At 47.2% G+C, this 14,505-nt stretch overlaps 1 protein-coding gene across 1 annotated transcript in view; it reads left to right on the forward strand.

Moving 5' to 3' along the window:
- The window catches only part of LOC122364377 (Down syndrome cell adhesion molecule-like protein Dscam2), a 223,022-nt gene that overhangs the window by 206,998 nt on the left and 1,519 nt on the right, over nt 1-14,505 (forward strand). The window contains exon 14 of the mRNA XM_043334686.1: nt 10,968-11,146. Coding sequence (XP_043190621.1) covers nt 10,968-11,146 — 179 coding nt within the window. The remainder of the gene's footprint in view (nt 1-10,967; nt 11,147-14,505) is intronic.

A 14,505-nucleotide genomic window follows, 5' to 3' on the forward strand; every position in this document is an offset into this window, starting at 1 on the left:
TTATTTATGCGCCACTTTGTCGGAAAATGTCAAAACCGGCGAAGTCTGAATTACGGTTGTCTCTGGTGACCAGACCTTCGTGAAAATGGAATTGATTAAAATACATACGTTTCAGGTGCCATGGATGGAAAACATATCACCATCCAGAAGCAAGCTTTGTCTGGATCTACGTATTTCAGCTACAAGGGCACGTGTAGCATCCTCCTCGCAGTTGTCGACGCCTATTACAAGTTTACCTATATCGACGTCGGCGCATATGGTCGCGAGCACGACAGCGGCAGTTTGCTCGAACGACCCTAAGTTCGCGGCCCGAGTTCGGCACATTAACCCTACCACCAGCAGAAAACGGCGGGAGCTTCTGCTTCGTTGCTGATGGTGATGAAGCGTTCCCGTTACGCGAGTATCTGATGCGACCATACCCGGGAGAACGGGGAATAGGTGGAGGGCATTTGCCAGAAGAAGTGCAGGTCTTTAACTACCGGCTAGTCGTGCACGACGTGTAAGCTAGAACGCATTTGGAATTTTAGCTGCCAAATGGCGTATATTCCGTCAGCCAATAGTGGCGAGGCCAGAGACAGTTGAGAAGGTTGTGAAGGCCGCCTGCGTCCGTCACAACTCTGCGACGACGAGATGGGCTATCCAATGATAGGCAGGGCAGTATAATGTCGGTACAGGTGAGGTGGACTACGACGACGGCCAGGGCGGTATGCGGCCTACAGGAGATGGCGCCAGCACGCAGGGGCCGGCATTCACCATAGCACGGGTGGGCGCAAACATGCACTCACGCAACGCAGCTGCCGCTAGAAATAAGCTGGCGGACTACTTCGTTTCCCCGTGGTTTCCCCTTCCGGAGCCCGGAGCCGTACCCTGGCAGCGCGCTGTCATCCGTCGAGGCAGACAGGAATAGACAGTGCAGTGGGCAAGGCCGTATAAGAGGCAGTGGGGTTAAGACATATAGGCCGTTTTCACGACGGAACTTTCGCGATGGAACCTATTTGATACCTGGAAAGTACCTACCCTTTGAGGCCTTAACATCCCTCCAACTGAAATAGTTTATGTTCAAAATAATTTTAGAAGTCTAGATCCGGGCATTTTTTGCCCTCAAATCAATTTTTTATTTACAAAGCAATTTTCGGTTCTAGTTGCCCAACTTTCGACTATGAGGGAGCAAATCAGTCTGGCAACTAGATGCCCGGCTTCCGTTTCACCGGCCCGACGCTGCGCGCGCCCTGGTGGTGACCAGGCTCAACAAATCCGCCGCCGCCTTAGCAGTGACATTGACTTCCGCCGTCTGCTGCGGTTCCAAAGTCAAGCCAGCGTGGAATTGGGAGAGCTCGGTCAGCCTAGACGCGTTTACACAGGGTTTGTTGCAAGTTTATATCTCCGTCCGTGATGTTGCAAAAGATGCCAATGGTGCTGAACAATTTACAAAATGATCCCCTCTAAATATTTGAAGACCACTGCATCGAAATTATCGCCAAATTAACGAGCTAGAGCCTCGTCAAATATGCTATGTAAACCGGGTTCATGGTGGTGCACGGGCGCAACAAATCCGCCGCCGCCTTAGCACTAGCAGTGACATTGACTTCCGCCGTCTGCTGCGGCTCCAAAGCCAAGCCAGCGCTCGGTCACCCGCAGCTGGCAGCTCAGTATATTTCCTTATCATTGTACTAGCATTATATATGTTACAGGGAGTATGAGAAATCAGTTAGTTTGCAAACTACCTAGGGAGTTTGCAAACTCCCTGAACAAGGGAGACGACCAGGTAGTTTGCAAACTCCCTAGGTAGTTTGCAAAGTACCTGGTCGAACAGGTAGTTTGCAAAGTACCTGGTCGAACAGGTAGTTTGCAAACTCCCTAGGTAGTTTGCAAAGTCCCTAGTTAGTTTGCAAACTCCCTAGGGTTGTTGCAAACTACCTATAGGTAAAATGCAAAAACGACGAAACAACAGCCATATACGAGTACACAAGACGCGATGAATTGGTTCATAGCTCAGAATGAAGCTTGGCAGCAATGGTGCATAACGAGACGATGTGGTGTTTTGATGACGCTCTTCCGCAGCTAACTATTTATTTTTGTCTTGCTCGCAAATATCATCTTACAGATTAATGTCTGCCTTTTTTATTGTAGTCGACAACATATTACGTTGCCATCCACCTCCTTTCCTTGGACGTCAGCGGGCTCTCCTCCACCGGTCTGGCGTCCATCTAAAAGCGGATGACGTCGCCATGTTCGGCGTCTTCCACGACTCGAGAGTTATTGCCGCTCAGCGCTTCCTCCCACTCCCGGAACCTCTGATCGAACAGTTCATGAGACATCCCCACAGAACCACAGAGCAGCCACAGAACAGAAACTGCGATCACTATGCTGCCTCTCCACACTCCGCTCAGCACTGATGACCCGCCAGCACTGTGCGCCGTCCACCAGCCGTGACCCAACAGCGCCTTTCATCCGTATCCCGCAGGCACACACTGACCTGACCTGTCAAGCTCAGGGCAGTCGACTGCTGGCAACAGGATCGGGTGGAAGCGGGGCGTTGGGTTGACTGGTAGGTACTATCATATTTTTTTGTTTTTTTCGAAACTAAAAAAAAAACTTTTTTGATTTTTTGGGTAATATATCCAATTTCATTTTTCATTTCTGGGGGTCAAAAATCAAAAATTTAAGAATCCGAGAATGCAAATTTGTAGCCCTGTTGATTTCACACCTTTTATGTCTTGATCATTTTTCTATATCTTCAAAGCTGTAGGTCTGACAGCTCTTCTCGCGAAGCACTTTTTTCGGTCGAAAATGGCAGAACATGACGTCATTCTGACGTCATTTATGGCCAACCTATCATAGCCTGTGGGAAAATTTTGGTCACAATGTGTAAAATTGATGCCCGGAGAAGTCCTGAAAGTTTGATGGCGATAGCTGCAGCCGTTTAGGAGATATTGACGGAAAAGGACAGGAAGGCCGTTTCGGCCCCGCCCCCCCCCCCTACGGGGCGCGGGTTAGAAATCAGGATGTCATCTTTAGTCAACCCAACGCCCCGCTTCCACCCGATCCTGTTAGCCAGCAGTCGACTGCCCCGAGCCTGACAGGTCAGGTCAGTGTGTGCCTGCGGGATACGGATGAAAGGCGCTGTCGGGTCACGGCTGGTGGACGGTGCACACTGCACAGTGCTGGCGGGTTATCAGTGCTGAGCGGAGTGTGGAGAGGCAGCATAGTGATCGCAGTTTCTGTTTTATGGTTGCTCTGTGGTTCTGTGGGGATGTCTCACGAACTGTTCGATCACAGGTTCCGGGAGTGGGAGGAAGCGCTGAGCGGCAATAACTCTCGAGTCGTGGAAGACGCCGAACAAGGCGACGTCATCCGCTTTTAGATGGACGCCAGACCGGTGGAGGAGAGGCCGCTGACGTCCAAGGAAAGGAGGTGGATGGCAACGTAACATGTTGTCGACTACAATAAAAAAGGCAGACATTAATCTGTAAGATGATATTTGCGAGCAAGAAAAAAATAAATAGTTAGCTGCGAAAGAGCGTCATCAAAACACCACATCGTCTCGTTATGCACCATTGCTGCCAAGCTTCATTCTGAGCTATGAACCAATTCATCGCGTCTTGTGTACTCGTATATGGCTGTTGTTTCGTCGTTTTTGCATTTTACCTATAGGTAGTTTGCAACAACCCTAGGGAGTTTGCAAACTAACTAGGGACTTTGCAAACTACCTAGGGAGTTTGCAAACTACCTGTTCGACCAGGTACTTTGCAAACTACCTAGGGAGTTTGCAAACTACCTGATCGTTCAGGGAGTTTGCAAACTCCCTAGGTAGTTTGCAAACTAACTGATTTCTCATACTCCCTGTAACATATACATAGATATGCTTATTTCATAAACGTGCTTACGCTTTAGGCTTACGTGAGTAGTAAACCCTTAGATAAAATAAATTAATGTAATATTTACATAGTAGAAAAACAGCAAAGTAACGTGCCACTTTTTCGGAGGTAGTAGAAGACCTACTCCAAAGAACTCCTAAAATTCCTGAGGCATCAAAGGAAACTACTAAAATTCCTGAGGTATCAAAGGACCAGACAGGCATCTATTAGGTACCTACCCGCTATTCCGTCGTGAAAACGGCTATAGGGTATAAATCAGGTTGGTCACGTTATGTTGACCTTGCATAAAGAATACCGATTGTCGAATTATCTGGAATGTGATGTTACAGCAACGATTTGTTTTCATATTTATATTGTTATGTTGGTTTTGTCCTAATAGTTACTTACGTTTGTGTTCTGTTTGCACTTTGCTGCGCTGCAATGCTGATTCTTGTAGTACAAGATAACGTTGGACGGTGTGACGTCTTGAGATTTTAGCTGACGTATCTAGCATACGGATTACGAGCATACCTATGTAGATATACAAATAACAAAGTCATATGTTAATATACGTATCGCTACTTGGCCCAGGAGCCGAGTTAGAGGGGGAGGGGCAGGGCCTCGGCTAAGGAATTTTGACTACCTACTGGGGCAAAAGTGTGTTGTTAGCCGGCGCCCTGCTGGGGGAGGGGGGTGTTTGAACATCCCCTCTCATTGCTAGTTCGCTCGCGGATATCTCAAAAACGGCGGAGCGTCGCCGTTTTCGGCACACCTTATCATCAACCAATGCTACACATGTAAAAATTTCAGACCAAGGTCATTCAAGGCCAGGTCACTACAAGTGACCTCACCTCATAAAATGTTTCGGTGTATGCCATAACTACACCGAGTGACCGATCGCTTTGACACTTTCAGCAATTGATACGGGCAAGAGCATGTACAAAATTCTCGGAATTTTCATATCGGTGACCTAAGGACATTGGTCAATTTTGCGATCTCTCTAGGTATTTAAGTCAATGGGAGACAATTTTAAACCGCCTCTTTTGGACGAAAGTCATTCTAAACACTCAAACATTGAATTACTAGTAGGTTTGACACACTGAACATGAAAATGGCACCCGTGACCCCTGTTTATACCCCTGAGGTCATCTCAGTTCACGAATGGTATCTAACAGTTTTTCGCGACTAACTTTTGAAAGAGGCATGCTAGAGCGATCCGCGATGAAAACGCCTTATGTGTTCAGCTCGACGATAGGTACGGATCCACTGATATGTAACATAACAATTTCTGGTTAGATCATGACCTTCACCAGGTCAAATTTTCAAGTTGACTTTTCAACTTGAAAAATAGAGAAAAATTATTACTTAGGTATAAAATTACTTGTAAAATTAGAGTTCATTCGATGCGTCTTGACGAGAGGAACACGATGTCAGTAAAAGAAAGCTCGTGCAAGACTTGAGTCAAAAGTTATTGCAGGAAAAGCTTTTCCCGAAAAATCGTGTTTTTTGGAAATTTTTGCCCCCTGCAGGCAAAACCGTTGACGTAAGTCAAATCTGAGAGAAATACTCAGAAAGAACACTTATATGGCTATCAAATGCGCTTTTCCGCGGCGCTGTAGCTCTGTTGGTTCCCGAGTTATGATCCGGCATCCTGCAAATTGTCGGTATTCGACCTGAAAATCGGCGAAATTTGGTCTTCAATGATGACCCCCATGCATAGGCGTAGGAACCTGGGGGGCCAGGGGGGCCACGGCCACCCCACCATTTTGGAGTGGGGGGGCCAGTAATGTGTGTGGCCCCCCACTTTTGAGAGCACTCCAATGTCTGAGATTCGCTCTTTACTTTACACGATTCAACCAACTAAACACAAAAAGATGGGCCACGGTGCCGTTTCTGTCACGGATAATCTGTGCTTTGCAGGTAGAATTAACACCGTCTAAAACATGCAGCAGTTTAGCGATTTAGCGCGTAAATTTTCAAATTCAGCGCAGAAGAGACATATCTGATATGTTTATTGCGCCAACCGGTTTCGTTTTGTGGATCTGGTCAAGGCACTAAGATGAAGATCTGGTTTGAGTCAGGTAGAATTTAGAAATGAGATGGATATAAGAAGTTTTTTTGCGAAAAAGGTGGGTGTGTATCTGGTGAATATACATATTGCATGATTAATGCGACCTTGACAGGGGTGGAGAATTATGTAAATCCCAGGGTTGCCTTTTCTGGACGGACCTATGCACCTACCCTACCTACAATTTCCCCAATTTCATTCAAAATTAGCTACAAATGAAAGGTTGCCTTTTGTTCATGGGTACCTTTGGAAATAAGAGTGTGTTTAAAGGGACAGTATCACCATTTTGATGAAATTTGACATTGCATAGGCCCCACCTTTCTGGTCCGGGAACTGAAGACCGATCCTCGAAGCTCCACACCGTTATCCCGGTATCGCCGCTCAAAGTACGAAAGGTGTACTACACTTTGAATCGTGCTTCACTATCTTCACTGTTTAAATGTTTGCGCCGTTTTGAATTGACCGCCAGTAATAAAACTTTTACCCTGGTCATTTCGTCAAATTTTATAAAGCCAAAACGTTTTTCGCACTTATTCATCACCGTAAAATTCATTAAATAGTCGTAGGCAATTTCCGCTGTTTCCTTCGGATTCTAGCGGCTCAACAAAGGAATTCCTCCAGCTTGAATCACAATCCCCCTCCAATGTATGACGTTTATCACGTGATTGTCACGTGATATTTTCTCCCATTGTCAATTGTCACGTCCAATCGTCACTCCCTCCAATTGTCACGTGATATTTTTATAGGCAATACCTAAGGCTACCTCTCCCTAAGGACAACTCAATCAGAAGAACGACCGCGTAAGCGTAGCGTCAATAATGTATTATCTGCGCCAGTTCTGTAGTAATTTTGCATGCTTCCAAACTGGCGGCCATGCTTGTATAGTGGTGGTTCGCTCATGAAAATGAATCATGAAAATGAAATGTGGTTGCAATATTTTTCACCGAGTTCGGTCCTCGAACTATGTTTTTCTGATTCAGAAAAATAAGAAATGCTAGTTAAAAAAAATCAGCTCCATACATTGATTTTTTTTTCGATGATACTGTCCCTTTAAAGGAAATAGTTCACTTTCACGAAATTATTTTTTTTTGCAACGGATTTATGATTTTTTATGTTCAAAATAATCAGCAAAGAAAATAAAACCTTTTTATAACAAAATATTATTTTCTATATTTTGATATAGGAAGAACTTTTCAGTTTCTGTAAGGCACACGCGATCCAGTATGAAAAGAGCATGGGTCCCGAAAATTCTTCAGAAACAGAGAAATTATCGCAGCCACCGGCATTTGGGCGATCTGCTCGATCTGATAATGTTCCCCTGAATGTCCTAATTGATCAGTACGAGAATTTCTCTAGAGTTCTCGTAGATAATTTCTCTAGTTTCTGAAGAATTTTCGGGACCCATGCTCTTTTCATACTGGATGGAAATATATGCAAGGCACACATCCTCAACGCAAGACACCTTTTTCGGGACGAGAAATAGAATATCTTTGCCTAGGGTGATCGTTGGGCTGTAAAAGCTCCTGATTTATGCTCGTCTCAGCCCAAGCTACGGAACTGCTATTCCAGTTCAAAACCCATGTTAAAAAGTGAACTATTTCGAGTGTGATAAGAGAGTGATATGATGAGTGTGATAAGAGAGTGTGAAATAAGTGTGTGGAAATAAGAGTTTTTCGTCAATAACTAGGTACCGATCAAATTGAGCTAGCGAGTCGGGAAAGCCACCTATGGACTCAAGAAGACCTGCCGAATCGAATGATATGCGACATGACCTCCTTCGACCAATTTCGTGACCTGGGGACGCCGACCTGACCGTGACCCGAGGTCAACACCCTAAGTTTACCTCACCCAAACAAAAAGTATATCATTCGACGCGCCTGAGAGAGGCGAACACGATGCTGGCAAAATCGCGGCTCTGCGGCCATTTTTTGCGAAGTTATTCACCAAAAACGGAACCGTGCCTTGAGGCACTTGACCTGACCTCAGAGGTCACCGGTTTTTGTTTGTTTTGTTGGGTTAGGCCCTTTCAGTCCAATGAGACCATTTCAGAGTCGGAAGGATGATAGGATATACATAGGGGGAGACATTGGTCTGGGCAGGCACCCTAGTGAGTCGCCGGGGCTGAGCCCGTCCAGAGGACAGGCCACCTGCAGCCCCAAGGCACTCACTGCACCCGGCTACGGGGTGCGCTCCCTCGGGAGCAGCGGTGCCGCTCCAAGGGAGCAGCCCGCATGAGATAAAGTTGCCTGTCCAGCCCGGAGGGGGTTGCGGTGTGGAGGAGAAGGATTTCAGTATCCTGAGGATAGAAGCACGGAACGGTGTCAGAGGTCACTGGTTGACCTAGGACCATAAAATCGGGTATCGATCTCTGCGTCTCGTAACGGCGCACACGCTCGTTTTACCGCGACGCGCTAGCTCCACCTGGGGCGAAACGGCGAGGGGGGTCGTACCCGCCCCCCGCCCCCTCGGCCAGCGCGTATGTAGAAAACCTATAGGACCGGGCCGTGGAGGGTTAAACTGGCCTCTGAAGGCCCAGACCGTCTAAAAGTCCCACACCGGCCTCTGATAAGTGAAAGTCAATCAGCCCAGTTGCAGTGGTCGCTGATATAAAACCTCTTAAAACGTTATAGGCCTGGCTGAGCCTAGCTGGGCCGTTCATGCTGATTTTTATAGGTATATTGAAAAGACTCGCTTTGCACGTTTCACGCTTGCTCGTAATGAAAAAGTTGCTGGATGCCTCTGGAATTTGCATGGGTGCCAACGGCTGCGGAGGATAGAGGAACGCGTCCATCAGTTTGAGTTTATGGACGGGAGAGTGGAGACTCCCTGAAATTTCAACCAATTTTTTTCTTTTTTTTGTCTCTATTTTTTTACCTCTGAGCATGTTTGCGAAAACAAAGTGGCCGAAATCCGAGGAGAAATCGGATTTTGGGGGTAGGTTAGGTTTTGGATCTCTGGGACCCTGGCCCCCCCACTTTCGAAAACGTTCCTACGCCTATGCCCCCATGACATGAACTACGACCTGACCAAAAAAGTAGCGGAAGTAATTTCCTCATTATTTTTGACGCTCTTTCGAACGAAGGGCAGCTTATGGATTATGGGGATTGGGGATGCAAAAAGATATGTTTGCCAATGCACGCCTATGTTTTCTTATGAAAATTGAGGGTGCACCTGCACACCATGCACCCCCTCTTTCTCCGCCTCTGATTTCTTGCCACCCTTGCAACAAACGTCTTCAACTGCTCCCGAGTGAAAGAATGTACAGCCCTCAGCAGACTGCGTGGTAGGTATTCTTTTTTCGACAAAACTGGTAATAACTCAAAAGCTATGTTATCATTCGGTCGGAACTGACTGCAAATAGATGCGCCACGCTCCACTCCTTCGATTGGGTCTATCACTAAACAATGTATACGCCATGTGTGGCAACAAAATGCAAAAGTTTGTTTTGGGGGCAAATATACACTTTTCGGTTTTGTTGCCCTGGATGGAAAATGAATACGATGATAATGCCAATCTAGGGTACGGAGTCTCGCGTGTCTTGCTTTTACGATTTCTGAGTGACCGATAGCATAGTATTCGCGTTATTTTTAGTTTTGTCCAAAAAAGAATGCCTACCACGCAGTTTGCAGAGGGCTGTACCTACGTTAATATTGAGATATTCTCATTTTGTGGAGGTTGGGCAAAACCTAACCACTACTGGGGCATTCCTTGACTGTAGTTAACATGTTAGCCGAGGCCCTGGGGAGGGGTGTTCAAACACCCACTCCCCCTAGCAGGGCGTGGAAATCCTAGGATCGCGGGTTAACCCGCGCCCCGTGGGGGGGGGGGCGAAGCGGCCCCCCTGTCCTTTTCCATCGATATCTCCTAAACGGCTAGATATATCGCCACCAAACTTTCAGGACCTCTCTGGGCATCAATTTTACACATTGTGACCAAAAATTTTTCTAGAGGCTATGATATGTTGGCCACAAATGACGTCATAATGACCTCATGTTCTGCCCTTTTCGACCGAAAAAGACCTTCGCGAGAAGAGCTGTCAGGCCTACCTAGGTACAGCTTTAAAGATACAGAAAAATGATCAAAACATAAAAGGTGTAGAATTCACAGGGCTACAAAACTGCTATCTCGGTTTTTTTGAAATTTTTGAGTTTTGACCCCAAAAAGTAAAAAAAGCATTTTTTATATATTAGCCAAAAATCCAAAAAGTTTTTTTGAGTTTCGAAAAAATCGGAGTATATGTGATAGTACCAACCGTCTTCTATCTACATACCAAATTTCAGATTGATATCTCGTTTTTTTGGCCAAGTTATAGCGAAAAAACTGTTCGAAAATGATGACGTCAAATTTTCAAACTCAATTTTTGGCAATTCTAGACCACGTAGGGCAAAACAAAGACCACCATTAGACTCCCCGTGACGAGCTGCATCGAATCGATACCCGTTTTATGCAATATATCAACTTTGAAATTTGACCTAATTTGACCTGACCTTCACCAAAACGTGACCTATGCTGGCCCTAAAGGCTGCCTGACCCACATAATCGCATTTTTCATGTAAAATGGACCATAAAACATGTATCACACGACACTTTCATATTGTGACCCCCCAGTGACCTGACCTCTGTGACCTGACCTGGTATCAGTGACCTCGGATAGCAAAGTAGGTATGTGTTTGACGAACAATATACCATCGATGGTTTTCAATAACTTACCAATTTACTCGACTTTACAACACACTTCTTGAAATGCCTGTGAACGGTGAAAATCCGACCTTTGACCTGACCTGCGACGTCATCGGTTTGACCTAGGTCAATGAAATTTGGTCACAAGGTAGTTCCCCGGTGGGGCTATCGAACGCCGTTTGAATTTTGAAAATCGGCCGGTAAATTTCCGAAAGCTTAGGGGGGCCGAAACGTCCCCCCCCCCCCTACGGGTGTTAGGGTCCGCCGATAGCCCTACGGGGCGCGGGTTAATATGTATCCGATAGGTGAAAAGATCGATGAGCTGCCAGCACTGTCCACTGTGTGCCTTCTGTCTCCGGCAGCCGGCACGCCGGAAACTGGACCTGCTCGGTGGCGAACGTGTACGGCCGCGACGCGATGACGGTGCGCGTGCTGGTGCAGCGTCCGGCGCGCGCCGCGGCGCCGGCCGTGCTCGGCGTCGGCCGCCACTGGGTGCGGCTCGGCTGGAGTCTGCTGGACACGGGCGCAGCGCCGCTGTTCGGTGAGCGCGCGGACCCCGCCAATAGGGAGCACTGCTGTATATACCTACATACCCGTCGACAGGTTCAGTCCTTGAGGGAAAGAATTAAACCCCAAACGCTGTCAACATATGATAAAGTGCTGCTATCCTTTTTAGGGCGACGGGAGGTGTTTGGAAGTGCATATTTTATCGATATCAAAGATCTGCTGCCAGTTGTCGAAACTCGAACAACAGACTCTGACTCTTCCCTCAGAAACTCTATTCACTGGCGGATCCAGACTTGCGTTTTGGGGGGGGGGGGGCCAACTCCTGCAAGTAACCAAACCTAGGGTACCCCCAAATCCTGTTTTCTCATCGGATTTAGGCCACTTATTTTTTCGTCACAGCCCTGAAACGATATTTTTTTTAAACTAAAAAAAAAAATAGAAATGGTAGCCCACCCAACCCGAGCCTAAGTATTACTTTGAAAACACTTCAAATTGCTTTTGTCGACCAATTAGCCCGCTCCGGGTCGGTGCGTGGCGCAGCCTTCGCGGGCTGGGAGGTGTCGGTTGGACCCCCTGCCGTTCGGCCCCTGATTAAGCTAGAGCTCGCGGAAAAAAAACAGGCGTGTTGCCCGTGAGTGACGAGACGAAGCCGATGATACCCGATTTTAAGGTCCTTGGTCATTAGTTGACCTTCCAGGGCGGTGTTTCACGGTCGTGCTGACAGCCGCTGACAGCGCATTCCGCGAGCTAAGGTCAGCCTTCGGTAGTGTTGTGGGTATAGGCTTGTTGATGTCTCCATTGAAACCAAAAGTGCCATCAGCGCTGGCAGCGGCTGGCAGCGTGCCGTGAAACACGGCCCAGGTCAGGTCACAGACCCAAAAGACGGGAAAATCAGGACCTGTCAGAACCTCCTAAAGTAAGGCTGTAATACGTTTTTTTTTGTGCTGATCACAAATTTCATGTTAGTTTGGATCATAGATAATGTCTTCATGCGTTTAGACCATGTCGGGGCAGGTCAGGTCAGATCAACCAGTAGGAGTACTTATGGGCGTCCGTATAGCAGGTGTCCACTACCACTGGCAGCTACGTAACATGATACGAAGGCATCAAAACTACTTCGTAAATGTTCAAATGGCTGCAAAATGCTAAATTCAAAATCAGCTAAACGAAACTATCCTAGAAACATGTTAAACTCGGAAAAGTGCACCGAGGTCATCAAAGGTCAATGACCTGACTTGACCGTAAGGTGACATTGGCATCCGCCCTAATGCGTGGGAGCAACATCATATCACATGTTTGAGCGTTTTAAACCACGAAAAGACTATAAAAGCGCGGATAATGTGAGCCGACATACGCCGAATCGCTATTCCGGCCAAACATGGCCTCCAACATGGCCAAACAGTCTCGAGAAATAGGCCACAAGTCAAAGTTCACTTGGGTCAGGGTCATGAAATTTTCAGACTTTGTCACCATGAGGGTACTAAAGTTTCGTCGCGATCGGCTTCATGATACCTTACACGATAACTTCACACGTCGATCGAGAGTTAAAGCACATGGATGAAGGAGAACCAGGGGATGAAGGTTCTTTCATCCATGGTTAAAGTGTGCAATAAGAACTTCTTGGGTGAAGACAAGACCAACACTTTTATCAAGCTCACAGATTTTTAATGATACGGTATTTTCTCTCTACCTACTACGCCCTTCTCACATTCATTTTTCTTAAGTGTTTTTGGGGACAAAAAATATATGTTGTTCCCCTTTCAGGCTTGGGGGCATGACCCCGTGGCCCCCCTGGATCCGCTAGGCCGAAACTAACTAGGTCGTTTTCAAACGGTCTGATATTTCAGGTCATAGTTTGCAAACGGCCGGTGTTTTCAGGTAGTTTCATATGGCCTGACTGGGCCAGGCCGTTTGCAAACGGACCGAATTTTCATACGGCCTGTAACATATATTCAGATTTCGACACATCTGTCGTAGCATCAAATGCTGATGTGGCGCACTCAAAAGCCGGAATTGGTCCTTGGATGCCGTAAGGACCCTTTTAAGAAATAAGTGACCCGACTGACCCTTAGAGATTGGCCTGAGCTGTGACCGAAATAAGTCTTTTACCGTTTCGCAGGAAGGGACAAAAAGGTCCCTCATATGCTTCTTGTACAATTACGAAACAAAACAAGTTTTTTTTTTCAACGAAAACTCAGTTTTCCTAAAAAATTTATTGCGCATATTCCGTGAATGAAAAGTTGCCGGGTCATGTCAGGTCAGGCTGCCACAGCAAGTTTGTTAACTTGACAGCTCAATCGATATTTATGCAATAAGACCTTCTCGGGTGACGATAAGACATGACGACAATTTATGAAGGAAGCTAGTAAACCCGGTAGTTTCTCCATAGGCGCGGGAACCGGGGGGAGGGGGCAGTGGTGGCAGCTTGCCCCCCCCCCCCAACTCTGGGGCCGTGCGGGCGGTGCCCCCACAACTTTCAGACAGAATACCGCTCCTTTTTGCAAATGTTTTCTTTTTTTGTTGAAAAAGCCAAGGGATGAAAAATAAGTGGCCTAAAACCGGCGAGAAAACTATATTTGGGGGATCCTAGGTTGATCTCTATCATGGTGTGACCTCCCCCCCCCCCCCCCCCCGTCTAAAAGTAGTTCCCGCGCCCCTGGGTTTCTCTACGCTATTGAATCACGCTGCTGATTCTAGTAAGTATCTACTACACAACCTTCTCACATTAATTTTTCTTCGAGCGTTTTGGGGGGCCAAAAGATATGTTGGCCCCCTCTTTCAGGCTTTTTGGGCCCATGGCCCCGGTGGCCCCCTTGAATCCGCCGGTGGGGGCGGTGCCCCCACAACTTTCAAACGGAATACCGTCCTTTTTTGCAACTGTTTCTTTTTTTTGTTGAAAAAGCCAAGGGATGAAAAATAAGTGGCCTAAAACCGGTGAGAAAACTAGATTTGGGGGGACCCTAGGTTGATCTCTATTATGGTGTGCTCCCCCAGTCTGAAAGTAGTTCCCGCGCCCCTGACTTTCTCTACGCTATTGAATCACGCTGCTGATTCTAGTAGGTATCTACTACGCAACCTTCTCACATTAATTTTTCTCCAAGCGTTTTGGGGGGGGGGGGCCAAAAGATATGTTGGCCCCCCCTTTCAGGCTTTTGGGGGGGCCATGGCCCCGGTGGCCCCCCCCCCCCTGGATCCGCCAGTGACTCTATTCCCATCGGTCCCACTCGGAGCACCGAATGGGACTGATGGGAGAAGCGTCTTCCTCCACGGAGTGTCAGAATGTGATGTCACAGTAAATCAGCATAGTTGCACATCGGGTGCCGATGTGTCACGTCGGTCTCTGTGACCGCCGCGTCTGTGGCGCGCTGTGACGCTGCATTGTGTGCCGTTGCA

The sequence above is a fragment of the Amphibalanus amphitrite genome, unplaced genomic scaffold (assembly GCF_019059575.1).
Source record: "Amphibalanus amphitrite isolate SeventyFive unplaced genomic scaffold, NRLGWU_Aamphi_draft 000673F_arrow, whole genome shotgun sequence".
Lineage (NCBI taxonomy): Eukaryota > Metazoa > Arthropoda > Thecostraca > Balanomorpha > Balanidae > Amphibalanus > Amphibalanus amphitrite.